The 22,686-nt window shown below is 38.8% G+C and overlaps 2 protein-coding genes across 2 annotated transcripts in view; one reads left to right on the forward strand and one right to left on the reverse strand.

Moving 5' to 3' along the window:
- Positions 1–695, forward strand: part of myo10 (myosin X) — a 127,445-nt gene extending 126,750 nt beyond the window's left edge. The window contains exon 28 of the mRNA XM_042497410.1: positions 605–695. Within this exon, the coding sequence (XP_042353344.1) occupies positions 605–695 (91 nt within the window). The remainder of the gene's footprint in view (positions 1–604) is intronic.
- A 4,166-nt stretch (positions 696–4,861) lies between these two features.
- On the reverse strand, positions 4,862–20,194 carry march11 (membrane-associated ring finger (C3HC4) 11). The gene is made up of 4 exons (XM_042497357.1): positions 19,841–20,194; positions 11,466–11,621; positions 6,739–6,931; positions 4,862–5,184 (listed from the first exon to the last, which is right to left on the reverse strand). Exons 1-4 carry the CDS (start codon positions 20,192–20,194, stop codon positions 4,862–4,864), a joined length of 1,026 nt encoding a protein of 341 aa, XP_042353291.1.
- Between the last annotated feature and the right edge of the window lie 2,492 nt (positions 20,195–22,686).

Here is a 22,686-nt window from a genome sequence, read left to right on the forward strand (position 1 = left end):
TTTTTTTTATTGTCACTGCTGATGTCACAAAATCACAAAATCTGTCTCTTTTGGTCTCTCAAGTTTTCTTGGAATCAGGATCAGGTTCCTTTATTTGTAGCCTCTGGTAGAAATGACGGTAAGATGGTTCTCCATCTTTAAAAAAAATATTTCTGAATGTAAACAAATCTGTTGGTGTCACCTGTCCCCAAATCTGTGCTGAGCTCAATGCACATCTGTGTGGTGATGGAAGCGGAGAAGGAGAACAGGAGAACCTGAGGAGAGACAAAAACAGAGGTTATGATCGTTGTATTTTAAGGATCCTGTTCGTAACCTTCCAGAGGCAACACTATGATGTCACTGATGATGTCATTGAACATCATTTATATCACTGATGACATCATAGATTGTTTCCACTGTCACAACCTGTGACATCATCTATGACACTGTATTGATGTAACAAATTGTGGACCTTCACATGAGCTCTCCAGCATCTTTAAAAAGATGTGGAGAAAAATCACAAAATCGGGGGTGTGTCTTTGTTACATCACAGAAGGTCGTTTAGAGAGTTTATGAATAAAACCCCTGTTCTCCCATCACGTCGTTGTCTGACAATGCCACGCAGACGCAGACGCAGACGCAGACGCAGACGCAGACAGGCCCCATCCGCAGACGGAGACCCCGCAGGTCCCACTGATGATGTCATGCTTCTGTGATGTCACTGATGATGTCATGAGTGATTTCCTTTAGGTCATGAATAGGACGCCTCACTGCAGGAGTCGCCAACTGCTCACCATGTGCACGATTTCTTGCTTAACCGTGATTTGTTCTTTCTTCTTTTGTTTTCTTTTCTTCACCTTTTTTTACTATCTCCTCATCTGTAGCTACATTCTATTTCTTTTGATCAACAAAGTTCTCTTTGAATAGTTTTCCATTTTTTATTTTCTGGCCATCTTTTTCTTTCCTGCTTCATCTTCTCTCCCCTCTAATTCTGATGCTTGATATTTGAGGAGCAGCAGTCTAAACCTGACATAAAAAAAACACAATTTTCATAAGTCAGTTCACCTAATGAGAGTTTCTTAAATATATATACAAACTAAAGGATGATGATGTCGGACAGCACCAATTACAAATAACACAGCTCTCTGTATATATAAATATTCTTTATACATTACATCCATGTTACATTCAAAGAAATAGAAATACAGCCAACAGCAAAAGTCACATTCAAGTCATTTCTGTGCTGCGCATTGAGACGTTGTCATCCAGCCTCCTAAGGCACCAAAAAAATCAAAGGACCCGAATGACCTCGGGTCGAGAACAGAACCCCGAACCCCGAACCCATCTGACAACCCCAAAACCCCACAACCCGAACACCACAGGGCTCCTGGAAGCTCAACAGAATGGCATACAGACAGATCAAAAATCACAATTTTTTAAACACGTATTTACACCGGTACAAATCATCTGAGGATCAAGTTCAAATGACGTTCAAAAACATCCAAATCTGCCGGCTGCACTGTTGAGTGAAACTAAAACCATTTCTTTCTGACATCAGTTTGTTTTGTGCTCATTTGCAGTCTGTCTAAATCACTGAGTCCTGTCTCCCCCCGTCCTCCAGGTGCTTGCTGGGAAAGATCTGGTCCTCTGAATGGTATTTGTATAAAACATAAAGCGAGTTTATCCCAAAGGAAACACAGTGATAAAGAAACAAAGCTCTCCTCAGTTTGGGACAGATCCAGTTTGCAACTCAAAGCTTTGAAAGCCCATTTCTGCCAGTGTGATAAAAAAATAATGAAAGAAAATGATAATAATAATAGTGTAGTAGAAATTATCTTTTCTTTTGACATACGTAGTCTTTCTGAGAACGTTTCTTATTGTTTTAAGATAAAGTAAAGTAACTCCTTATTTTGAGTTGTGATGAGTTAAGTGATTATTTTGAGTTGAGGTAAGAAAGTCAGTAATTTGAGTTAAGTAAGTCATTTTTTCAGTTGAGATAAGTTATTATTTTGAGTTGAGATAAGTAAATCATTATTTTGAGATGCAATAAATAAGTAACTATTTTGACTTAAGATATGTAGGTATTTTTGATTTTGGACAGGTAAATCATTATTTTGAGTTGAGATAGGTAAATTAAGATAGAATAAGTAATTATTTAAAGTCATAATTTTGAGTTGAGGTAAGAAAGTAAATATTTGAGTTAAGTAAGTGATTTTTTATTGTGAGTCGAGACAAGTTAGTTCTTCTGAATTATATAAATTAAACTATTTTGAGTTATATTGAGTCATTATTTTTGAGTTGAGATAAGAAAGTCACTATTATCAGATAGAATAAGCGTCATTATTTTTAAGACAAGTTAGGTCATTACGTTGAGATAAGTCATTGTTTTCAAAATTCAGACTCATTGACTTCAAAAAGTCTTATGATTTTGAGTTTATATGAGTAACTCATTACTTGGAACTGATAAAAGTAAGTCATTATTTTGAGATAGGTAACTCGTTTTGCAATAAGTAAGTCATTTTTTAGTCAAGTCATTATTTTTTAGTTGAGTTAAGGGCTTGTTTTTTAGATGTTAGTAAGTAAGTCATTATTTTGAGATAAGTCATTATTTCAAGATAAGTCATTTTTTGAGATTCAAACTCATTATCTTTGAAAAAGTCTCATTATTTTGAAATACAGACTCATTTTTTGAGATACTAAGAGATCATTTGGAGAAAGTTTCTCATTATAACGATTTCTTTCATCACGCTGGCTTCCTTACGAAGCTATACAAACTCTGAGAATAATTCTAAATTTTGAATAACCCAGCGTTAGCAGCTAACATGCTTAACGTTTTTTTTCAAAAATCATCATTTTAAGATTGTTTAGATAACATAGACCATAAGCATGTTTAAATGCTAACTTTAAGCATGTGGTGTTAGCCGCAGATTGAACATGTGTGATGCTCCAGTCACAGCACAACCCCACTGAGGGTCAACAAAGAAACGCTAAAACGGACAGTCGGAAAGCTCATAAGAACCTAGCCCAGCATCATGTTCATCTTAGCTTATTTCTGTTTTGGAGGGTTTTCCCCTGACCAGGATCGACCAGGATCATTTTCAGTGGACACAGAAGCTGCAGTAGAAGTTGCCAGGAAAGTTATTTAACTCTCAACAACCTGTGAAGTTGCATCAGTCTTACTTAACACCATTTTATGGCCATTTTTCTGTCACTATTTTTATGGATGTATTGTTAGAAAGCAATGAGATCCACGTGTTTCTTCTGTCCACCCCCCTCCCCTCACAGACATTTATTTGGGCAATTGCTCATCAAACTGGCTGAGGCAGCTGTGAAAGAGCACCAGACCTATTTAAAATCACCAAATGTTTCCAACTCAAGTGGACAAGTCTTTGACTCAATTTCATTTGTGCTGCCTGGAGCAAATGTGCATTGAGTTTATGTGCAATAGTACCACTTCTGTAATTCACTTTGCATTGAATCTGAGCACAAAGTGCAGATCAGATTGATCAATGTTTTTTTTTGCACTGCTTGTAAGAATCCTGCAACAGATGCTTTCCCTCCATTTTAAAGCCATCCAGCTGTTGTTTTCTGCTGTTAATGTCTTTTGAGTTTTAGTCTTGTTGGGTAATATTCCTGTCATCATGTGCACACATTTGCAGACTAAAGAGCATAAACATAGCCGGCCAATCAGGACACGCCTACCTGAAAATGTGCAGTCAGGATTAGTGCGGCTCGCTCGATATTATGTCGTGACAGAGCTTCATTCATCGCCTCTGTGCGATTGAACAAAGGTTACGATATTGTAACCCCAGTTCCATTGGCACAGGCGAGCCATCGACCTTGGGACCCTGACGCTCCTACGCTGCTCACCGAAGAGGGTTTAGGATGTTTCAGCGTGCAAAAGCATGCTCATGATCAGAGGAGTATTACCCAAAAAGTCCAAGCAGAGGGTTCAGCCTGCGCTAATAGAACTAGGGTCACAATATTTTAACCTTCGTTACGAATCAGTTTCTTTCTCTGAAATTATATGAAACTGCGATACTGTAAAACGATTAACCAGAACACCTGAAGATAATATGAAGGTATTTGGTTTAGAGCACTAAGAGGAAAGAGTCTACGGCAAACTTTCAAATCCAAGAATGGCGAAGGAATGACCCGCCTAACTCTGCCATACTCTTCCTGTGATTGGCTCGTCCTCGTTACCGTCATTGGCTGGATTGGCCATCAGAAGAAGAGTGAGGTGGGCCATTCCTTCGCAATCCTAGCAAATACTCGTCCAGTAGAGGGTGGCGCTGTGCTTATAGAACTAAGGTAACAATATCATAACCTTTGCAATGTATCAGTTTCTTTCTCTGAAATTATAGAAATAAAATTTTTCCCAGAATACCTGAAGACATTTTTAAGTTGGTTTTTTTCAGCACACATCTGCCTTTATGCTGCATTCATGTCATGTAAAAATTTCTGTAATTACCAACTTTTTCTTGGTAACTTCCCAGTCATAATTATGAATGGGAATCTCAATTTTTAGGAGCGCTTCCACATATTTGGCTTGGAGTGAAACAATGCAGAATGGTCGCAAACTGTAAATCTGATCATCCCCTTCATCACTAGCTTCTATCCCACATGACATGAATGCTGCACAGTGGTCAAGAAAAAGAAAGGGGTAGAGGTGAGTGTGCATCTATGCAGAAATAAAAACCTAAATCATAAAGGCGACAACACAACGTGTGAGTGTTAAGATTGTTTCGAGGACCGGCCCCAGAAAATCTGAAAAAAAGCCCAACAGACTGTGTAATATTACAAACCGCCCAGTGAAGTCCAGATTTTTACCACCAAGTGAAAACCATCAGATGCTTTGTTCCCGCATAAATACCGTCTGGCGTTACACCGATGTTACACGAATGACGACCTCTCCTGAGTCACTGTCCTGGCTGAGGTTGTTTCGGGGCACCAGGCCGGGGCAGAAGGGGGCCAAACAGAGGCAGGTCCATGGCTGTGGCCCCAGCTGGGTGGCGTGTAAGGGGCCGTTGGGCCCAAAGGTGGCCAGAGGCAACCAAAGCGTCCTGGGGGACAGCGAGGAATGGCCGGTGCTCGTCTCCTCCATGTCCTTTGCTTTATCGTAGCTCTGAACGTCCCAGTGGAGGTTAACGGCCCGCCAGCGCATGAAGACGTTGTACACTGCTGCCCCCTCGTGGACGATCAAGCCTGTTACAATAAAAACATCAAAGGAAGCGTTGATCCTCTGATTCGGTCACGTTCAGGTTACTGACGAGCTTCAGGAAATATTCTCAATCAAGTACTGTAATAAATCTTTTTTCTTCATCTTCTTTTGCCTCAGTTTACAGTTTCTTTGATTTCCAAATACTCAGACCAAACTTTCAGGGCTGAACTCTAAACAGTAAAAGCCATAAAAGAGCCAGAACGTCCTTCAAACCCTTTTCCAGAAACATTTGTGCTGATTGTTAAAATAAAACCCCATTAATTTCACAACTTGTCAAAACCACAGTTGGAGAAATCTTAAAACATACCAGTGTCACCTAAACTGAGATTTAAAGAAATCTATTTTGACACTCAGATCTTTAAACTAAAAGTATTTTACTCTCAGGGAGGAAGTTTAATTTAACATGTTTTTCCGGACTCAAATAGAAAAACAGAAATGTACTTTTTTTTGTCATTTGTCATAAAAATAAACTCCTTGTAACACCAAAAATTGCCTGACTTTCATCACTTTTTAAAGGTTTTTTTCAGTGAAAGAGATAAAGAATCTTTCTGTTTTTGTTTTCTTAGGATGAGCTGATTATATCTACATCTCATCGCCTTCTCCCCCGGCATGCTTTTGAGTTTAAAAGGAGGTATAATTATCAGAAAATTTTCTGTACTTTTTCTTTTCTTATCTGTACTTCTTTTTGTGCTCATTTTCAGGCAATTTGTTTTTACTTATTTCTTGCTATTCTGGGTCCATATGTTGCTTATTGCCTTCTCCGCATGTTTTGCTCAGGTTTCAGAGAGCTACATCAGCAGTAGCAGTCAACAGCACCATCTACTGGCTGGAATCAGCTGTAGTCAGACAAACTAATTATTGATGACTAAATTCACAGGAATGAAAACAGTCCACAGCTTCATACATCTTTTTCAATACAAAAACAGACATTTTGAGGTCCAAATCAGATGGGAGGATCTATGTTGGATGTGACGTCTGAATATTCAGATGCTGATTGGCTGCTATTTCTATGTGTATTTCTATAAGTCATGAAATCGCTTTAGGATTGATCCAAACGATATTGTTTGCCACTTTCGCTGCCGTTATAATTGTAGTGTGGACTCCACCAAATGTCTTTTACAGTTATCGTTCTTGGTGTGGACGTCCCTTTAATCACTAAATCCATGGCAACATCATAAAGTTCTGTTTACTGTCAGGTTATAATGGCTGTTGTGTATAAGTATGAGTGGACGTATATTCGGCAGGTATTCAAGCAGCCTGTGAATGACGAACTCATGAAGCAGCTGATGCCAATAAACGAACGCAAGCTGTGATTTTAGAGCTCTGCCCGAACCGATGCTCTGCTCCATCTGTGCTATAGATTTTTGTCTTATGTAACCTAAACAAAAAGAAAACATGAAATCATCTTTTTTTTCTGATGCACAAATAGAATCAAGGTTTCACAGACGGTTTGAGCAGTCTAAAAAACCTGGACTAAATTCTGCTAGATCTCAATTTTGTCCTGCGTTTAAGTTTGACGTTCATGACCTCGGGCTCACCTACGCAGACCAGGTCCATGAAGCCGTACATGCCGTAGCAGATCTGGAAGAGGACGTCACGGCGCTGCCAGACGGCCTGCGGGCTGAGAGCCGACCACAGCAGCCAAGAGATGCTGGCCACCAGGAAGAGAGAACCCAGGAACACGGCGATGATCTGCACCTTCTCCACCAGGGTGATGGTGATGGACTGCCACTGCACACAGAGAGAGGAGAGAACCCAGACGACTGTTTCAGAGAACCAAACATGCCCCGATCTGCCACCTCGACGCACTCTTGAAAATAAAGGCTCCACTCCCCGGGGCTTGAGGTTTTACCCAAAACCATTTCCTTCAGAGAAACCTTTTTTGAAGAAAGGGTTCTTCAAGGGTACTCTGTAAGAGTAGTTCTTTTGAGAAACTAAAACCATGGTTAGTGGGACAGAGATCTATGGGTAATGTAGTCATTACCATTTTTAGAGCCACTCTTGGAATATTAATGGGTTCTCAGTGGAAATCCCTGAGTGGGTCCTAGATGAAACCCTTCGCAGTATGTCTCTATAGAAGCTCCTGGGTGGGTTTTAGATTAAAACATTGGAACATAAAAGGTTTCTCGACCTAATACCACCTCGGTGGGTTCAACATTAAACCGCTGAAACACAAAAGGGTTCCTGGTGGGATCCCACGGGTAGTTTTTGGATGAAATCCTTGAATAATAAATGGGTTCTTGACAGAACCTCCTAGGTGGGTTCTAGATGAGTTTTTCACAACTATCTAAAGCTTAAATTAAAGTCGCCTGAAAAAAAGGTAATACAACTTCTAATATTATTAATAGTAATTACAATAATGAAATATATATGAGGTCATACAGACCTCACAAATATAATTAAAAAATGAATAATGTAAAATCAGAATCATATAAATGTTAATGTCACTTCCTTTACCTTTGAATAATTCATAGAGCCATGATAAACGTATTTCTGTAATCCATCTATACCATCATGCATATATGTATGTACACACGGCAAACTTCCTCTTTCTCATTGTGTGTGTGTCCGTTTTTTACCATTCTGTGTCCCCTCTCTAAATTTAGACATTTTGGCAGGTCCGTGAATGCACCACATACAGAACTTGACACGAGTGTCTTTCTTTTGTCATCAAGTTTGTGGACTTTTTTGTTTTTTGTTGGCCAAACTTTTCATACATCTTTGCTTTGGAGATTTTCTCATGAAGTTGCTCTGTGGCTTCTTTACATGATGTTGCTCAGGTTTCAAAGGGTTAACCAACACACGGGAGTTTGTTTCTAAGCTGCGTGATTGTCTGGCTGCTCGTTTCTTGACCTTTTCTTTAGTAATAATGTCATTGTAGTCCCATTTCTCACCTACTGCCAGACTGACAGGCAGGACTACGACCTGGCTGGAAAACCACATCGTTACGCCGCAATGCGGGAGCACAAAACCAGGAGGACGAAAAGTCGTGGAGAGAACAAATCTGTGTGTCAGAGCTGAATCACTAACAAGAGAAAATAAGAAAAAGGAGATCAGAGGAGCAAAAACAGAAAGAAGTCGATGCTGATTGTGATTGTGCTCGGTGCAGAGGAAAAGACTTTCGGCAGACTGAGTGGACAGGAAGCAGAGCTCTGCTGAGCCTCAGCTGTGTTTGTTCAGTCTGCCAGTGACTCAAGTCCCATCTGCAGCAAACAGATCCGAAAAGGCCTGAATGTTCTCCAGTGAAAGAAACCATCCAGGATGCAGATATTTTAAGCCTCAGGAGTCGCTGCCTGTTCAGCTTTTGAGGAGACGAGGACTGAAGGATTCCTGACGCTCCGCGCTGACAGCAGAGACCTGAAGACAACACAAACTCAGTGATCCGGCAGCTTCACAGCCGACGCTGCGTTCGCCCCGAGCATCCAAAATCTTCACCGCATTATCTTAGATGTTGCTTTTTCAATTTAGCCGAGCAGAAGATTCGAAAGAGTAAAATTTTGTGTTGCACCCCCACACACGGGGATGACTGAAAATCTTAGAAACAAAGACAGAAAGGTCCTGATTTTTTCCTTTTTTTTTTTTTTTTTTTACAATTTATATTTATATTTTCAAAATATAACCATTTAACTTGAAAATACACATATATACTTGATATTAATTAACAAATATTCCCACCCACACCCTCCCAGGTTTACACAGATAACTGAAATAAGAAGAGAAAAAAATGAAATAAACAAACAAGAAAACAGATATGAAAGTAAATAAAATAAAATAAATGGAGATAACACGTCTTGGTTTATGTGTGTTCATTACATAAGTGAAAGACTTTATATGTAACAGCTATTTTCCTGATATTAAGTCCATAATGTGGCTGAATCTTAAAAAACACTGAATGCTACAGGTAGTGCCAGAAATGAAGATGTAGTTTCAGATGAGGACACTCACACGTATGAAGGTGCTAAATTAAAGCAGCAATACACGTTTTTTAATTATGAAGGAAATGTAGATTCACTCTGCAACTCTCTGTCACCGCCACGATCTCCCAGCAAGATGACGGCTCGATTTCCAGTACCAATAAAAGATGATATAAATTAACGAATTAAATAAATTTAATAAAAAAAATAATCATAAATATATGATATAAAAAAAAATATATAATATAATCAATAATAAAAATTATCTGTAGTTTCGAAAGAGAAAGTTCTTTGCAGTTACTGAAAGTTATTTGTTGAATCTCCTCTTTATGAAATGCCTCGAGTGAATTTAAGTTCCCTCTGATGAGCAGCGAGGCAGAGTTTCAGCTTCAGCTTTGGGTCGAATAATTTTATGTTTCCTGCTGTTTTTCCTTTTTTTTTTACATCTTATCATTTCTCTCAAAAGTCAAAACGTTTGGTTGATTTAGATGATGTTTAGTTTGGATTCTTGCACAACTTTCATTGCGAGGTGCATGGAGAAGAGAGCTGAGACGCTGGAACAAAAATGTGTCTTTTCTTTCTGCAATAATGCATTACTGCAAAAGTATTTTGCAATTAAAAACATTTTTTAAATGCAATGGAATAATGTCAAGAAAACTACATTTATAATTATCAGAATTACACATGTATGTATTTAGTTTATGGAATTATCATCATTTGAAGAAGTTTTTTGAGGTCATTTCCTTTTTTGTATTTTTTTACTTTCCTTTTTTGTGCTAATTTTCAAGTAATTTTTTTTTATAACTAATTTTTTTGAATTTTTTGGGTCATTCCTCCTCGAGTTCCTCTGTCATTTGTGTTCAAAAAAAACATTTGTTAGCTTTAAAGTGCACTGTTGCTTTCATCCAAATTATGCTGTTCTGACTGATTTATGAGAAGTCAAATGTTGTTGGAAGGCACACTTTGTATATGAAAAAATATGATATCAGAGGAAAACGTGGGCGCTCCCCCTCCTGAAAAATTCACATTCATAGTTTAAATGCTGTGGAGGCGATGTGACATTAAACTGCAGCTGTTATTCTCTCTGGCTTTTTTTACGGCTTTTTGCAGCCATAAACATCTGAGGTTACAGTTTTCCCCCTCCGAGCGTGCTCTCTAAATTATTATGGAGGCATTAACAAGAGATTGTTTTTACAATCGCTGATGTATCGACCCGCCGGTTGGATTTATGCTCAGAAATATTCACAGCTTCTCTGGTGGAAGAACACAGAGCTGCAGCAGTAAAAGCAGTTTCACTGGCGAGCTGACAACAAATAAACCCACCTGCTTCTGTCGTTCCTGCAAAATGCTTCACTGAAACTCAGTTACAAAAGCCAAATATAGAAATGCACTTACTCTATAATTATGTTACATTTTCTTTGTTTGACCCCCGAAATAAACATCTTTATAATAGCAGCTTTTTCTTCGACTCATAGCTCATAAAATGTAGAATAAGCGGACAAATCTGCCAAAAGTGCAAATTTCAACCTTTTTAAATGTGATTTAAACAACTGTAAAAGTGCTGACAGAGGTGATAACGAGGGGACGAGGGATAACAGTACTCTTCACCTTTAACCCTTTGACACCTGAATTGCCATCACTGCTGCATTCAGACGCATTTCACAAGTATTTAAACCTCTGAAATCTGAGCAGATTCTGTGCGACTTTTTTCAAAAAACTGGGGGAAAGGCAATGAGCAAGCAATCGATCATTTAGAAATGTATTTTTTTTTAAATTTAAAAACATCTAAAAACCAAAGTATAATCAGAATTCAATATTTTAAACTATTTTAGACAATTACTATAATTTTTAGAGTTTTTTTTCAGGTCACTTCCCTTATTTTTTTCCCCTTATTTTCAGGCAATGTTCTTGAAAATTTCGCAAATTTCTTGCTAATGCACAGAAACCAAGTCTATTTGCCCAGGTTTCAAAGGGTTAAGGTATCGACTGAAATAATACTGTACTATCAAATCATCTCCAATTAAATAAAACCTGTATGAAATCATTTTTGTGATGGGGGGGGCTGGTCCTGGACTGTCCAAGCAGCTCGACTCTGTTGTCGAACCCGTTAACAACTGTTTGCTTTTTAGTTACATCTTTCATTAAATAATTTTGCAATGATAAATACCATAAAAACATTTATAATGTTGCCAATATTTTACTGATAAAAGGTGTGTTTTTGAGTCTCATCTCAGTTTTTCTCACTACTATCCAGCCGAGCCTCTAACTGAGCTGACTTTGAACAGAGATGAACTCATCCATGAAATCAGCCTCAGTGTTCAGGTCGCAGCAGCCCGTCTCCGCTGTCTCACCTGCCAAGGTGTCTTCATGTTGATGGCGATGACGTGGAAGCGGTAGCAGCAGAGCTCGCAGGTCCAGCAGCCGCGCTCACTGATCCACTTCAGCAGGCAGTGCTGGTGGGTGTAACGCACCGAGCCGTCACAGCGGCACGGGTTCAACAGGTCACCCTGGAGACGGCAGAGAGGCCAAAGGTCAAATATGAACAGAGACGAATAAACAACAACAACAACAACATACTTAAATGAGGGAGTGAGACAGGACGCCAGCAGCAGCCCTGCACATGCTGGAAGGATTTTAGGACATTTCTAGAATTGTAGAAAGTTTTTAGGCTTTTAGAAAATGTCTAATATTATCAGATGTTTTGTAGAATTTTAGGAATTTCTAGGATTTTTGTATGTTTTTCAGATTTTCGGACCTTTCTCAGATTTTAAAACATTTCTTCGAATTTAAGGTTGTTTCTAGGATTTTAGTGAGTTTTTCAGATTTTAGGACCTTCCTCAGATTTTGGTAAGTTTTCTTGGATTTCAGGCTATTTCTTGGATTTAAGGACGTTTATTGGATTTTGGGACATCTCTTGAATTTTAGGACATTTCAAGGATTTTAGGGCACAGCTACGACCTCTGTGGGGGATCTTCACTGACATTTTTCCTTAATAACAAGCTCATTTTGATGCAGGTTTATGCACTCTGGCACCGTACGGACACTAAAAGCACAAACATAATTCCCAGTGTGAATCACTTGAATTCGAAAAAGGTTGGGGGACCACACAGCACCCTATTTGGGGCCAGATTTGGCTGTCATTTCAGACAGTCTGGTAAGAACTGCTTGACCCTGTCAATATGGACTTCATAACTGTTTTGTGATGAAAGATATAATAACTGAAAACACCTGTTAATAAAATGCAATTAATCGCAATTAATTGCAATTGTATCATTTGACAGCCCTAATAAAAAATAAAAAAGACATGAAGGCATAAGTGACGGTTAAGCAAATTAGAGAATGCTTTCAGGCTCTGCAAATGAAGGAAACAAAAGGACAGGAGAAAATACAGGCGAGAACGATCTACACGTCTGCACAAGTTTGCACAAGTATGTTTAAATGGTTATACAAAGGTTAAACTTCACAAAAACACTTAAAAACTGTTTCTCTGCCAAGATAAAGAGGCACAGAGGCTTCAAATTTCTGCCTGTTTCATCATTTAAACAGTCGTTAAGAAGCTTTTCTCCGGCACCGAGGTGACAATGTAACACGGAGGCAGAAGAAAAAGACTCGGTCATTAATATTCCTGTCTTGTCTGGTGTTTTTATTATCTTGACCACTCTCTGTAGCACCAGTGACAGATTGAGCCTCAGAATCTTCTCAAAAATAGAAAGAAACTATCGGATTTTGGGTCGATATTAGAAGCGTCTACCTGATATTTATCTTACATCCATTTTCAAGGTCCGTGTGTCAACTTTCCCATCATCTAAAGAGCCGTTTTTTAAGGCCTCACTTCGGCCTTTTCTCCCAGCAGGTCGTACATCAAAGAAAACACACGACTTGTTCACCAGAGGGCTTTACCAGAATCGCTCAGATCAATGATCATTTCTCAACGCTACAACACTCGCGGATATCAACGGCAGGATGCAGCTTGATATTAATCATCACAGTCGAATCTATTTGTTCGGCAGGTTTTGGTTTTTTATCCTCCTCGAGGCATTCCTCAAGCAGCCATTACTGTAGCTTTGACCTGCCGGTAGGGCTGTGAGTGGCATATTAATGGTATATTAAGGTCAGTGGTCAGAGAGCTCATTTTTCATCATGTCGTATTAACCTTGTGGGTTTAAAAGGACCGCGGAGGCTTTCGCTTGAATTAACTGAAGCGGGTCAACAATCCACTGAAGCGGTGATTGATAAAACCAACATCAGGGAGGATTTTAAGATGTTCCTGAAGTCTAGCAGACATTTCCTGAAAACCTATTTTAGTATTTTAGATGCTGTTTACATTCTGGAGTCTGAATGAAGGTCAACAAGGATTCGACTAGCTGGTGTTAACATGGAGAGAGACGGGAAGACGGTAACTTACAGTTTCCAGTCAGCCATCGAACCAAAAAATGTTGCAGTTGCAAGGTATATGTCCTTAATTTACTGCCCTAAATAAAAGCACCATCAGGAGAATGAAAGTTCATTCTTGACCTCAGAAATACATCATGATCATCTTAACTCAAGGTCTATTCACTAGCTTTCAACTGCATCTCATGGTCTTCATCATTGATTAAAAGTTTGTATGTGGTCGAAAGGTCCCATAAAAGCACATAAGTGGACTTCAAGTTGAGATTTTTATGTAAATAGTCACTTTTTTTCTTGAAAATTCATAATTATCTTAACTCAAGCTCTACATACTAGCTTTCAGCAGTTTTTTTTACAAAATAATCTTGATTCAAGGTCCACTTACTAGCTTTTTACATCACTTTCAGCAGCATCTGATGGTCTTCATCAGTGTATAAAGTTTGTATGTAGTCAAAAGTTACCCCAAAAGAAAGTAAGTGGGCCTTTAGTTAATACTGTTTTGGAAATGATAACAGGCGAAAAACATATCTATACAATACTGACTCAAGGTCCACTTACTAATTTGTTCGATTTCATTTGCATGCCATGGTCTTCATCAGTGTAAAAAGTATGTATGTAGTCAAAAGTTCCCCCAAAAGAAAGTAAGTGGACCTTGAATTGATACTGTTGGGAAAATTGTCATACTTTTTTAAAAATCATACTCAAGGTCTACTTACTAGCTTTCAACAGTGCCACATGGTCTTCATCTGCGTACAAAAGTTTGTATGTAGCCAAGCAGGTGGACCTTTAGTTGATACTTAAAATGATCACTTTTTACAAAAAATCATTATAATCTCCACACAAATTCCACTTACTAGCTTTTTACATCGCTTTCAACAGCATCTCATGGTTAAAATTCCCCCAAAAGTAAGTGAGTGGACCTTGAGTTGAGACTTTTTTAGAGTTATTACAACAGACAGTGTTGAATGCAGTTGAAAGCTCATTAATAAAGATTGTAAGTACACGGAAAAGTTGAGTAAGTGAACCTTTAGTGTATTCAAGCACCCTCATCCGTGTTGGCTGCAGTTGTCAGCTGCTGTTTAAAGAAACTATCTGAGTTCAGATTTAGTTGACTTTTGTTTCCAAAGTTAAGAAGAAACTTTCAAGTTCAACTTTGATCAAAATTCAAAACAGCAATCCACGGATGCTGATTTGTCCTTTTTCTGGTGTCAAATAACATCTCATTCTCACTCTATCCGCCCAGACATGAATATTTAGAGTGTCAAATTTCTGTTTTGCAATCTTCCTGATAACTGGTGAGCTCGCCCAGCCTGCGGCGTTGTATCAAAATCAAATATCAGTCTGGACCCGGAGGCAGAGCTATTAGATTAGCTCTGCTAATAGGCTATAGCCCACGCTCAGAAGACAGGATATTCACTTAGGCATTTACTGCCCTGACTCCTCTCTTTCCCTTAAGCTCCAGTCAGGATGAATCGTCCCTCATCGAGGCTCGCTGTCACGAGCCAAATAGGCCTGCAGAGTGTCTGATTTCAGAGACGGATGGACAGAGTGTCCATTTGTCCCTGCAGGTCCACATCTGTCCATCCACCTCCATAAAGACATGCAGACAGTTAGACGGATGCATCAGCGGGGGAAGATATCTATTATACATGGATTATGATTCAGTGTTTGTCATCCAGCTCTGGTGTGATGGATGTAATGCAGTTTGGTTTCACTGTGTGCTGATTATATCTCAGTTATCTATAGAAGGACCTGAACTGTATGTCCTTATGAGGTTCATTATTATGAGAAAGTTCTATTTTTTAAGGTAAGTTGTCATTTTCGAGGACTTTTTTCCATCATTTTGAGATAATAAATCATGATTTTAAGATGAGAAAGTCATTATTTTAAGAAACTTTCTCAATATTTTGAGATACCAAATCATCATTTGAGATAAGTCATTAATTTGATAAAGTTTTTCATTATTTTGAATTACTTCATATTTTTTTTAAGGAAAGTTGTTATTTTCAAATATATTTTTCATTATTTTGAAAAAAAAACACTTATTTTGAGATGAGTAAGTAGTCAATAACAATGATGTTCTCTTAAGTGCTGCTTTAAGTTGCTCTCTTTTCATTGCTTTTATTTCCCATTTTTGTTCATTTAAAATCCTTTTTTTCACTTCATTCAAAAAACATTGAATTGCCTTTGTGTTTGGAGGTTGCTCTACGAATAGACTTGCCTTAATAAATTGTCGGTATTGACAGCAAAAAAAAAAAAGGCCATGGTTATTATTTTATCTGTTATAATTATCTTTTATGAAAAAGGTCTAAAAAATACAAGGTTTTTGCGATGGGGGGGTTGGCTGCCTCTTAGGTTTGACATTTTTTCCTTTAATTTTGGTTTAGTTTCTTTTCCTTCATTTCATTTGATTAGATTTTTCCCCTCCTGTCTATATTGTCTTTATTTTCGTATAAAGTCCATAAGGTCAGTGTTAAAATGAATGTTTCAAAATGATTAAAGAATTTAAATAACAAGAAAGAAAAAGTGATCAGTCAATCTACCTCCAAGCTAAACCTGAACTTCCATCCATGTTTTCATGGTAGAGATTTCATGACACTTGCTTATAACTAACTGAAAGGTAGAAAAGTAATACTCAAAATTCATTGTTCATTGTCCAACTGTTTTGATTGTGTTTATTCATGAGTAATTTTTTTGTAAAATGTCTTTGTAGCTGTACAGTTAAATCTTCAGCCTTCTTTCTGGCCTTTAAACAGCCTAAAAAAAAGAGAAATTGAAGCAGTTTTGTGAACCAATTCATGAACTTTGACGTCTTCTGTTAGTTCGACGTATGTTACACTCAAACTGTCTTTGTGATCCAGCCTTTTGTCTGTACTGTAAGTTACTGTGAACATTTAAAATGCAAATCTAGTTAATGAAGCTGGTGAGAAGCGAGTGAGAGAAATCCTCCATCGCTCGCGCTGATGTCTGACTCTGGACCTCATGTGGTGAGCTGTCCTTGGTGCTGAGGTGTGATTTTAGCTGCTGTTATGCAACTCTGATTGTATTTTAAACTGCCTTCAAAATAAATTCAACATTTTTTTTTTCAAGGACAGCTTCATTATTCTCTCTTTGTGTTGTGCTGCAGTAGAAGTTGTTATTGTAGACTGTTAATCACGGGTTCCAAACTTGAGGTTTGGGATCCTTACAGGGATCCTTAGCAAGCTCAAAGAGGCCATCAAGCAAAATGAGGAACAATTTCCTTATCCACTGTGAAGGTCCAAGGACAGAGGGACGATGTATGCTGAATGTATGCTCAGAGGCGAATTGTGATGTGATAATGTGCTTTTTAAATAAAACTGACTTAACTGTAACAAACCAAAAACAGCTGGAGGAAGTGTCGTGTGGCTACACTCACTCTGTGATTTTTTTTTCAAAGCATTGATGATGTATTGTTCAGAAATTAGCTGCTTTGAGCCTTTTCTGAGGTTATTTCTGATGCTTTATTGTGTAAACAGTATTTTAATGTAGTAGAAGCTAAAGGGACGACTCATTTTAAATGTTTTAATACTGTTGGGTAGTGTAAACATTACATTTTGTTAGATGTTCATATGTTTTTTGTGTAAAATCAAAAAACATTTTTTTAAAGCTATCATATAAAAATTACTACATAAAAAGAAAAAAACTGTATTCTTCTCTAAATCAATCATTTCTCTTGTAGAATTCAGGTATTGTATTTGTTTACTTTCGATCACTGGTAACTCAGCTGTAATATAGTATAATATTGAATTTCTTTATTATGCTGAGGGCTGTCTGAGGGCCCCTCATGGACCCCTGAAGGTTCCCTGCGATCACTTTGAACTACTGACGTAGTTATGTGGTGCTGAAGTCGCAGATTAATACATATCTGACTATATGATCATTATATTTGATACTCAGTATTTTGATAAAAAATTCATTTCATTTTTTTGATCAGGAAGTCATTATTTTGTGAAGCTCTTTCATTACTTGAGATACTAACTCATATTTAAGAATATTTCTTGTTAGCTTGAGATACAACATCTTTATTTTGATAAGGAAGTCATTATTTTGAGATACTAACTCATTCTTTTGAGATAAGGAAGTTATTTTTTGAGAAAGTTTCTCATTAGTTTGAAATACTAAAATGGTGATATTTCTTTATTATGCTGAGGGCCTCCTAACTGCACGCTGTCCATGGTGCTGAAGTCACTGTAGCAGTTTCAAATACAGGCTTTTTTAATACATAATATCTGACTACATGATCATTGTTTGATACTAACTCATTAGTTTGCTTAAAGTCATCAAGATAATTTATTTTGAGCAATATTCTCATTATTTTGAGATACTACAATGATACTCCTCTATGATGCTCAAGGACCCTTGAAGGTCCTCCGTGCTCACTTTTGGAACTGCTGATGTAGCTCTGCGCTGTCCATGGTGCTGAAGTCACTGCAGCAGTTTAGAGGACATGTTTTACTACATGATACCTGACTACATGATCATTATGTGTCATACTAACTCAGTTCATGGAAGTTTTCATTATTATGAGATACTAAATCATTATTTTTGAGATAACAAAGTCATTATTTTTAATAAGGTTTCATATAATTTTGAGATACTATGTCACAATTTGTGAAAGTTTTCATTATTTTGAGACACTAAGATAAGTTTTTATTTTGAAAAGAAACTCATTATTTTGAGATGAGGAGGTGATTTTTTTTTTTTTTTAAAAACTTCTCTTTATTTTGACATACCAACTCATTATTTAAAGGTAAAGAAAACATTATTTTGAGGAGGGATCTCATTAGTTTGAGACATTACAATGAGGATAATACTTTGTTGTGTTGAGGGCCCTCTGAGGGCCCCTCAAGGACCCTTGAAGTTCCTCCATGTCTACTTTTGGAACTGCTGATGTACTGTAGCTCTGCGCTGTCCATGGTGCTGAAGTCACTGCAGCAGTTTAAAGGACACATTTTACCACATATCTGACCACATGATCATTATGTGAAAAAACAAATTGGTTTATCAAAGTTTTCATTATTTTGAGATAGGGAAACAATTATTTTAACAAGATTGCACATACTTTTGAGAAACTATGTCATTATTTAGGATAAGTTGTTATCTTTGAGAAAGATTCTCAGAATTTTGACATAAGGAAGTCATTGTTTTCATAAAGTGTCACATCATTTTGAGAAACTAAGTCATTTTTTTGACATAAGTTGCTATTTTGAGAGTTTCTCATTAATTTGAGATAATCAAATGAAGATACAGGTATATCTTATTATGCCGAGGGCCCTCTGAGGGCCCCTCAGGGACCCCTGAGCTCCCTTTTGGAACTGCTGATGCTGCTGTGCGCTGTCCATGGTGCTGAAGTCACTGCAGCAGTTCAAGGACATGTTTTGCTACATAAAATCTGAGTACATGATCATTCATGAGAAACACTCTTGGTCATTTTAGTTTCTAAATCGCTGTATATGCAGTTTTTGTAGCACATTTATTTGGCCGTTGCCCCACCCTAATTTGTCCTTGGTGCATTTTGTTTTGGGCTCTTTGGTAAAGTGTATTTTACTCCAACTTTATTGTCTTCTCTTTTACTATTTTTTTCTTGCTTGTGTTATTTTTATTGTTGTATTGTATTTGTTTTTATTGGTTGTATGTTTTATTATTTTATTACATTCTGTGAAGCACAATTGTGAATTTCACTTCTGTGGAAGGTGCTCTGTCAAATGAATTTAGTATTTAATATTATTTTTGAGCTGTATCAAATGTTTTAATGACTATTTAGATATTGTATAGGTATATTTTTGTCACTGTTATTGCCATTAGCGATTGTTGTTTATATATTGTTTCATTATGTTGATTGTTTTTGTACTTTGCTATCCATTTTTCCCCTTTTTTCTTGGATTTTTATTTGCATATTTGTTCTACATTATTATGTAACGTTTACTTGTGAGGAGCAGGGAGAGTAGAGAGCAAAATCAGATGGTTCTACACTCTTAAGTTTGGTTTTACTCTTAAGTTTCGTTTTTTTGAGTTGCCAGATATTTAGTCGTCACAGTTGTTTTAGTTCTGGTTGGCTGTCTTCTGAAATCCGTCCAATCAGGCCAGCCCCTATCATGTAAACCGTTGTGAAAGCAGATGAGTTTCTGCTGTCGGCCAATCAAAGTCCAGCTCTGTGAGGACTGTGCCCTCACTTTCATTCAGTTTAAATCGACTCCCACCATTCACAAAACCAGCACTTTAAATCCGATAACACTGCTGAGAGCAGATCTGATCGGACCATGTTGGCCTCACTGGTCTGTCAGGGTTTTCACCTTCATGTTAGTGGTGTATTTACCTGCTCTGCGCCCTGGAAGCAGATCCGGCAGCTGGGAGTGGGGATGCAGGTCTCGCTGCTGCAGTTTGAATGCATCGTCTGCTCCTTGCACGATCTGCCCCCCACCGCCCCATCCTCACTGGAAAAATTCCCCCCGCTGTTCCCCTCACATGCATCCCTGCAGCTCCGGGCCTCCCGGCAGCCCTCTCCGTCCTCCTCCTCCTCTCCCTGCTCAGCCTCGTCCTCATCTTCGGGGTGCCGACGTCCTTGGGAGCCGTGCGGTTCGCCTTCATCCCAGGTGTGGCTGTGGGTGATGGTGGTGCCTCCCCTCGCCTCCCCACAAGCTGGACCCGCCTCTCCCTCCTCTGTGCTCATAATCACATGAAAAGTCCAAATAAAATTGCATAGATGCCACCCGACGGCTCACGCAGTATCCACCGCCTCTGCGACGCAGCGATGTGATGCAGCCTTCAGGCTCCCAGATCACGGCGCTGGCGGCGGATGTGCCTCCGCTCCGTGGAGACCGAACCGAGCCGTGCTCCTGTAGCCCAACCTATGGTGTAGCAGCCAGGCGGAGCTGCGGATCAGCGGCCGGATCTCCCCGGTTGTGCGGCCCGTCGCTCGGCTGGAACCGCCTCATGCGCTCCGGAGACCCGGGGAGCGTCTCCAAACAGCCTCCATGCATCGCAGCGGGACTCAGCCGTCCTGAAGCGCCGGATTCCCCCCTCTTCCTCTTCCTTTCCTCCCCCTCCTCCGCGTCTTTAGTCCCCGCCGAGGACGCTGACAGCTGCACGGCAGCGGTGGGTTAACGAGGACCGTCCTCCAAACGGGACAGCCCGGGTTGCTTCCCCCTGCTGAGGGGCTCTTGAGCAACAATCGTCAGCTTCTCTGATGAGTCTTGCACTCCCAGGAAGCAGAAAAGACCGTTTCCCCCGGGAGATGAGCAATCAATCACATTATTATCCCATTAATATGATGGAGGACATAACTTTCCAGACCCGTGCACGCACTACTTGTGCTCAGCCGGCAGCAGGAGAGAGATGAGCTGCATCATGCTCGCAGCAGCCCGGTCAGTCCGCCACAGAGAATACTTGATGTGGTGAGATGTGGAGTCCCGCAGCACCCTCCCTGTGTTAAAGGGGTCACCTGCTGGGCTACAAATGCCATCATTATCCAGGGTGGTGGCTTAAACCTCTCTGAATTTTAACGAGGCACGTCAGCCAATAAATGATGAAGCTATTAGCCGTCTGTGGTGATCTGAAGCTGGTTGGTGGAGAATTTAGGGGTCTGTGTCTATAACATGTTCAGTAAAATGTACTTTAATGCATTTCATGAAATACGAAATCTGTATGAGCTCTTATTGGTGGCTTCTGTCAGTAGTTTCTTTAATTTGGTTTAGGTCACAGGGTTTAGACCAAGGACACTCATGTCCTCACGGACTTCAGGACTTTTCTAGGATTTTGCGACATTTCTAGGATTTTACATTTAGGATTTTAAGATGTTTTTGAGACGTTGGGACATTTGTAGGATTTTAGGATGTCGGTACAATTGTAGGGCAATTTTTGCATTTTAGCAAGTTGTTAGAATTTTAGGACGTTCCTAGGATTTTAGGGCGTTTCCAGGGTTTCAGGGATTTTCTAGGATTTTATGACATTTCTGGGATTTTAGGACATACCTAGGATGTTAGGACATTTTTGGATTTTTGGACATTACGGTTTAGTGTGGACCTCTATCAGGGTTTATTTTTATTGTGATTGAGAAAATGGTTGGGCTGCCCGGCACCCTATCAGGGGCCAGATTTGGCCCGTTAATTGAGTATCACTGTTGTAGGGAGTGCTGCAGGGCCTCTGTTAGGGGTTGGTATGTTTTCTGTGTATAGTCAGAGAATAAGAATCGTTGCGTTCTTTGTTACCTTGGAACGTGTATCTACATAGGAAGAGGGCTTGAAATTTTGTGAATTAATGAAACAAGCCTAATTCAGAAAAGCAAGATTTTACAAGATTTCATCAATTCAGAAAAAGAAAAGTAGAGTTCTTTTCTAAACTGAGGGTATCGCATTTGTGTAGAAAGCGAAGCTGCAAAAGCGAATCCGAGTCTGCAGCTCATGTTAAGATCTGAAACCGTACTCTCGTCTTTCAAATGTTTCACAAAACAAAGTTTAATCTGAGTCTTTGGACATTTGCTTCAAACGAGCACCTCTGCCCAACTTCACCCACATTTAAAGGTCTGGTGGTTTGGATGGACCAAGTATCCAGGAAAGCACAAAAACAAAGGCAAATGGGCTCCTAAATGGATCAGTAATAAGTACACAATAATCAAAGCTCATTATTATTTAATTCATTTCAATCCAAACCAAGCCTTCCCGTGTGAGTGCCTATTCGTACACATATTCTGCAAATTCTTTTCTTTTTTACTTCTCTGCACAGTCCACCTCTGTTTGAACCCACTTGCATTTATGGTTACTTTAATCTTAATTTATGGTTACTTTACATCTAATTGTTAAGTTAAACCAAAATCGATCCATATGTACTGAATTTAGTGAAGTTGTTGCAACTCAAAAACAACAAGTGAAACGAAATTGTTCTTTCAAGTGTCAGAAACTTCAGTAAACCAAGTCACCCTGACTTCACTCAGTCATAACGAAGAGGATTTTGCCAATGATAAAGAGATCTGCAAGTTCTGTTTTGTTTAAGAAAATGCAAACATGATTAACTAGTTTGCAACAAGCAGACTACAGACATAAGGCTCAGTAAACTTGGTTTTATTGAAGTTGCCAAACATAGAAAGATTAATTTAGTTCAGCTTGTCATTTTAAATTGCAACAACTTCACAAAATCAAGTAATTAGAACTAAATTTTAAGTAAACT

The sequence above is a fragment of the Plectropomus leopardus genome, chromosome 12 (assembly GCF_008729295.1).
Source record: "Plectropomus leopardus isolate mb chromosome 12, YSFRI_Pleo_2.0, whole genome shotgun sequence".
In the NCBI taxonomy this organism is placed as follows: Eukaryota; Metazoa; Chordata; class Actinopteri; order Perciformes; family Serranidae; genus Plectropomus; species Plectropomus leopardus.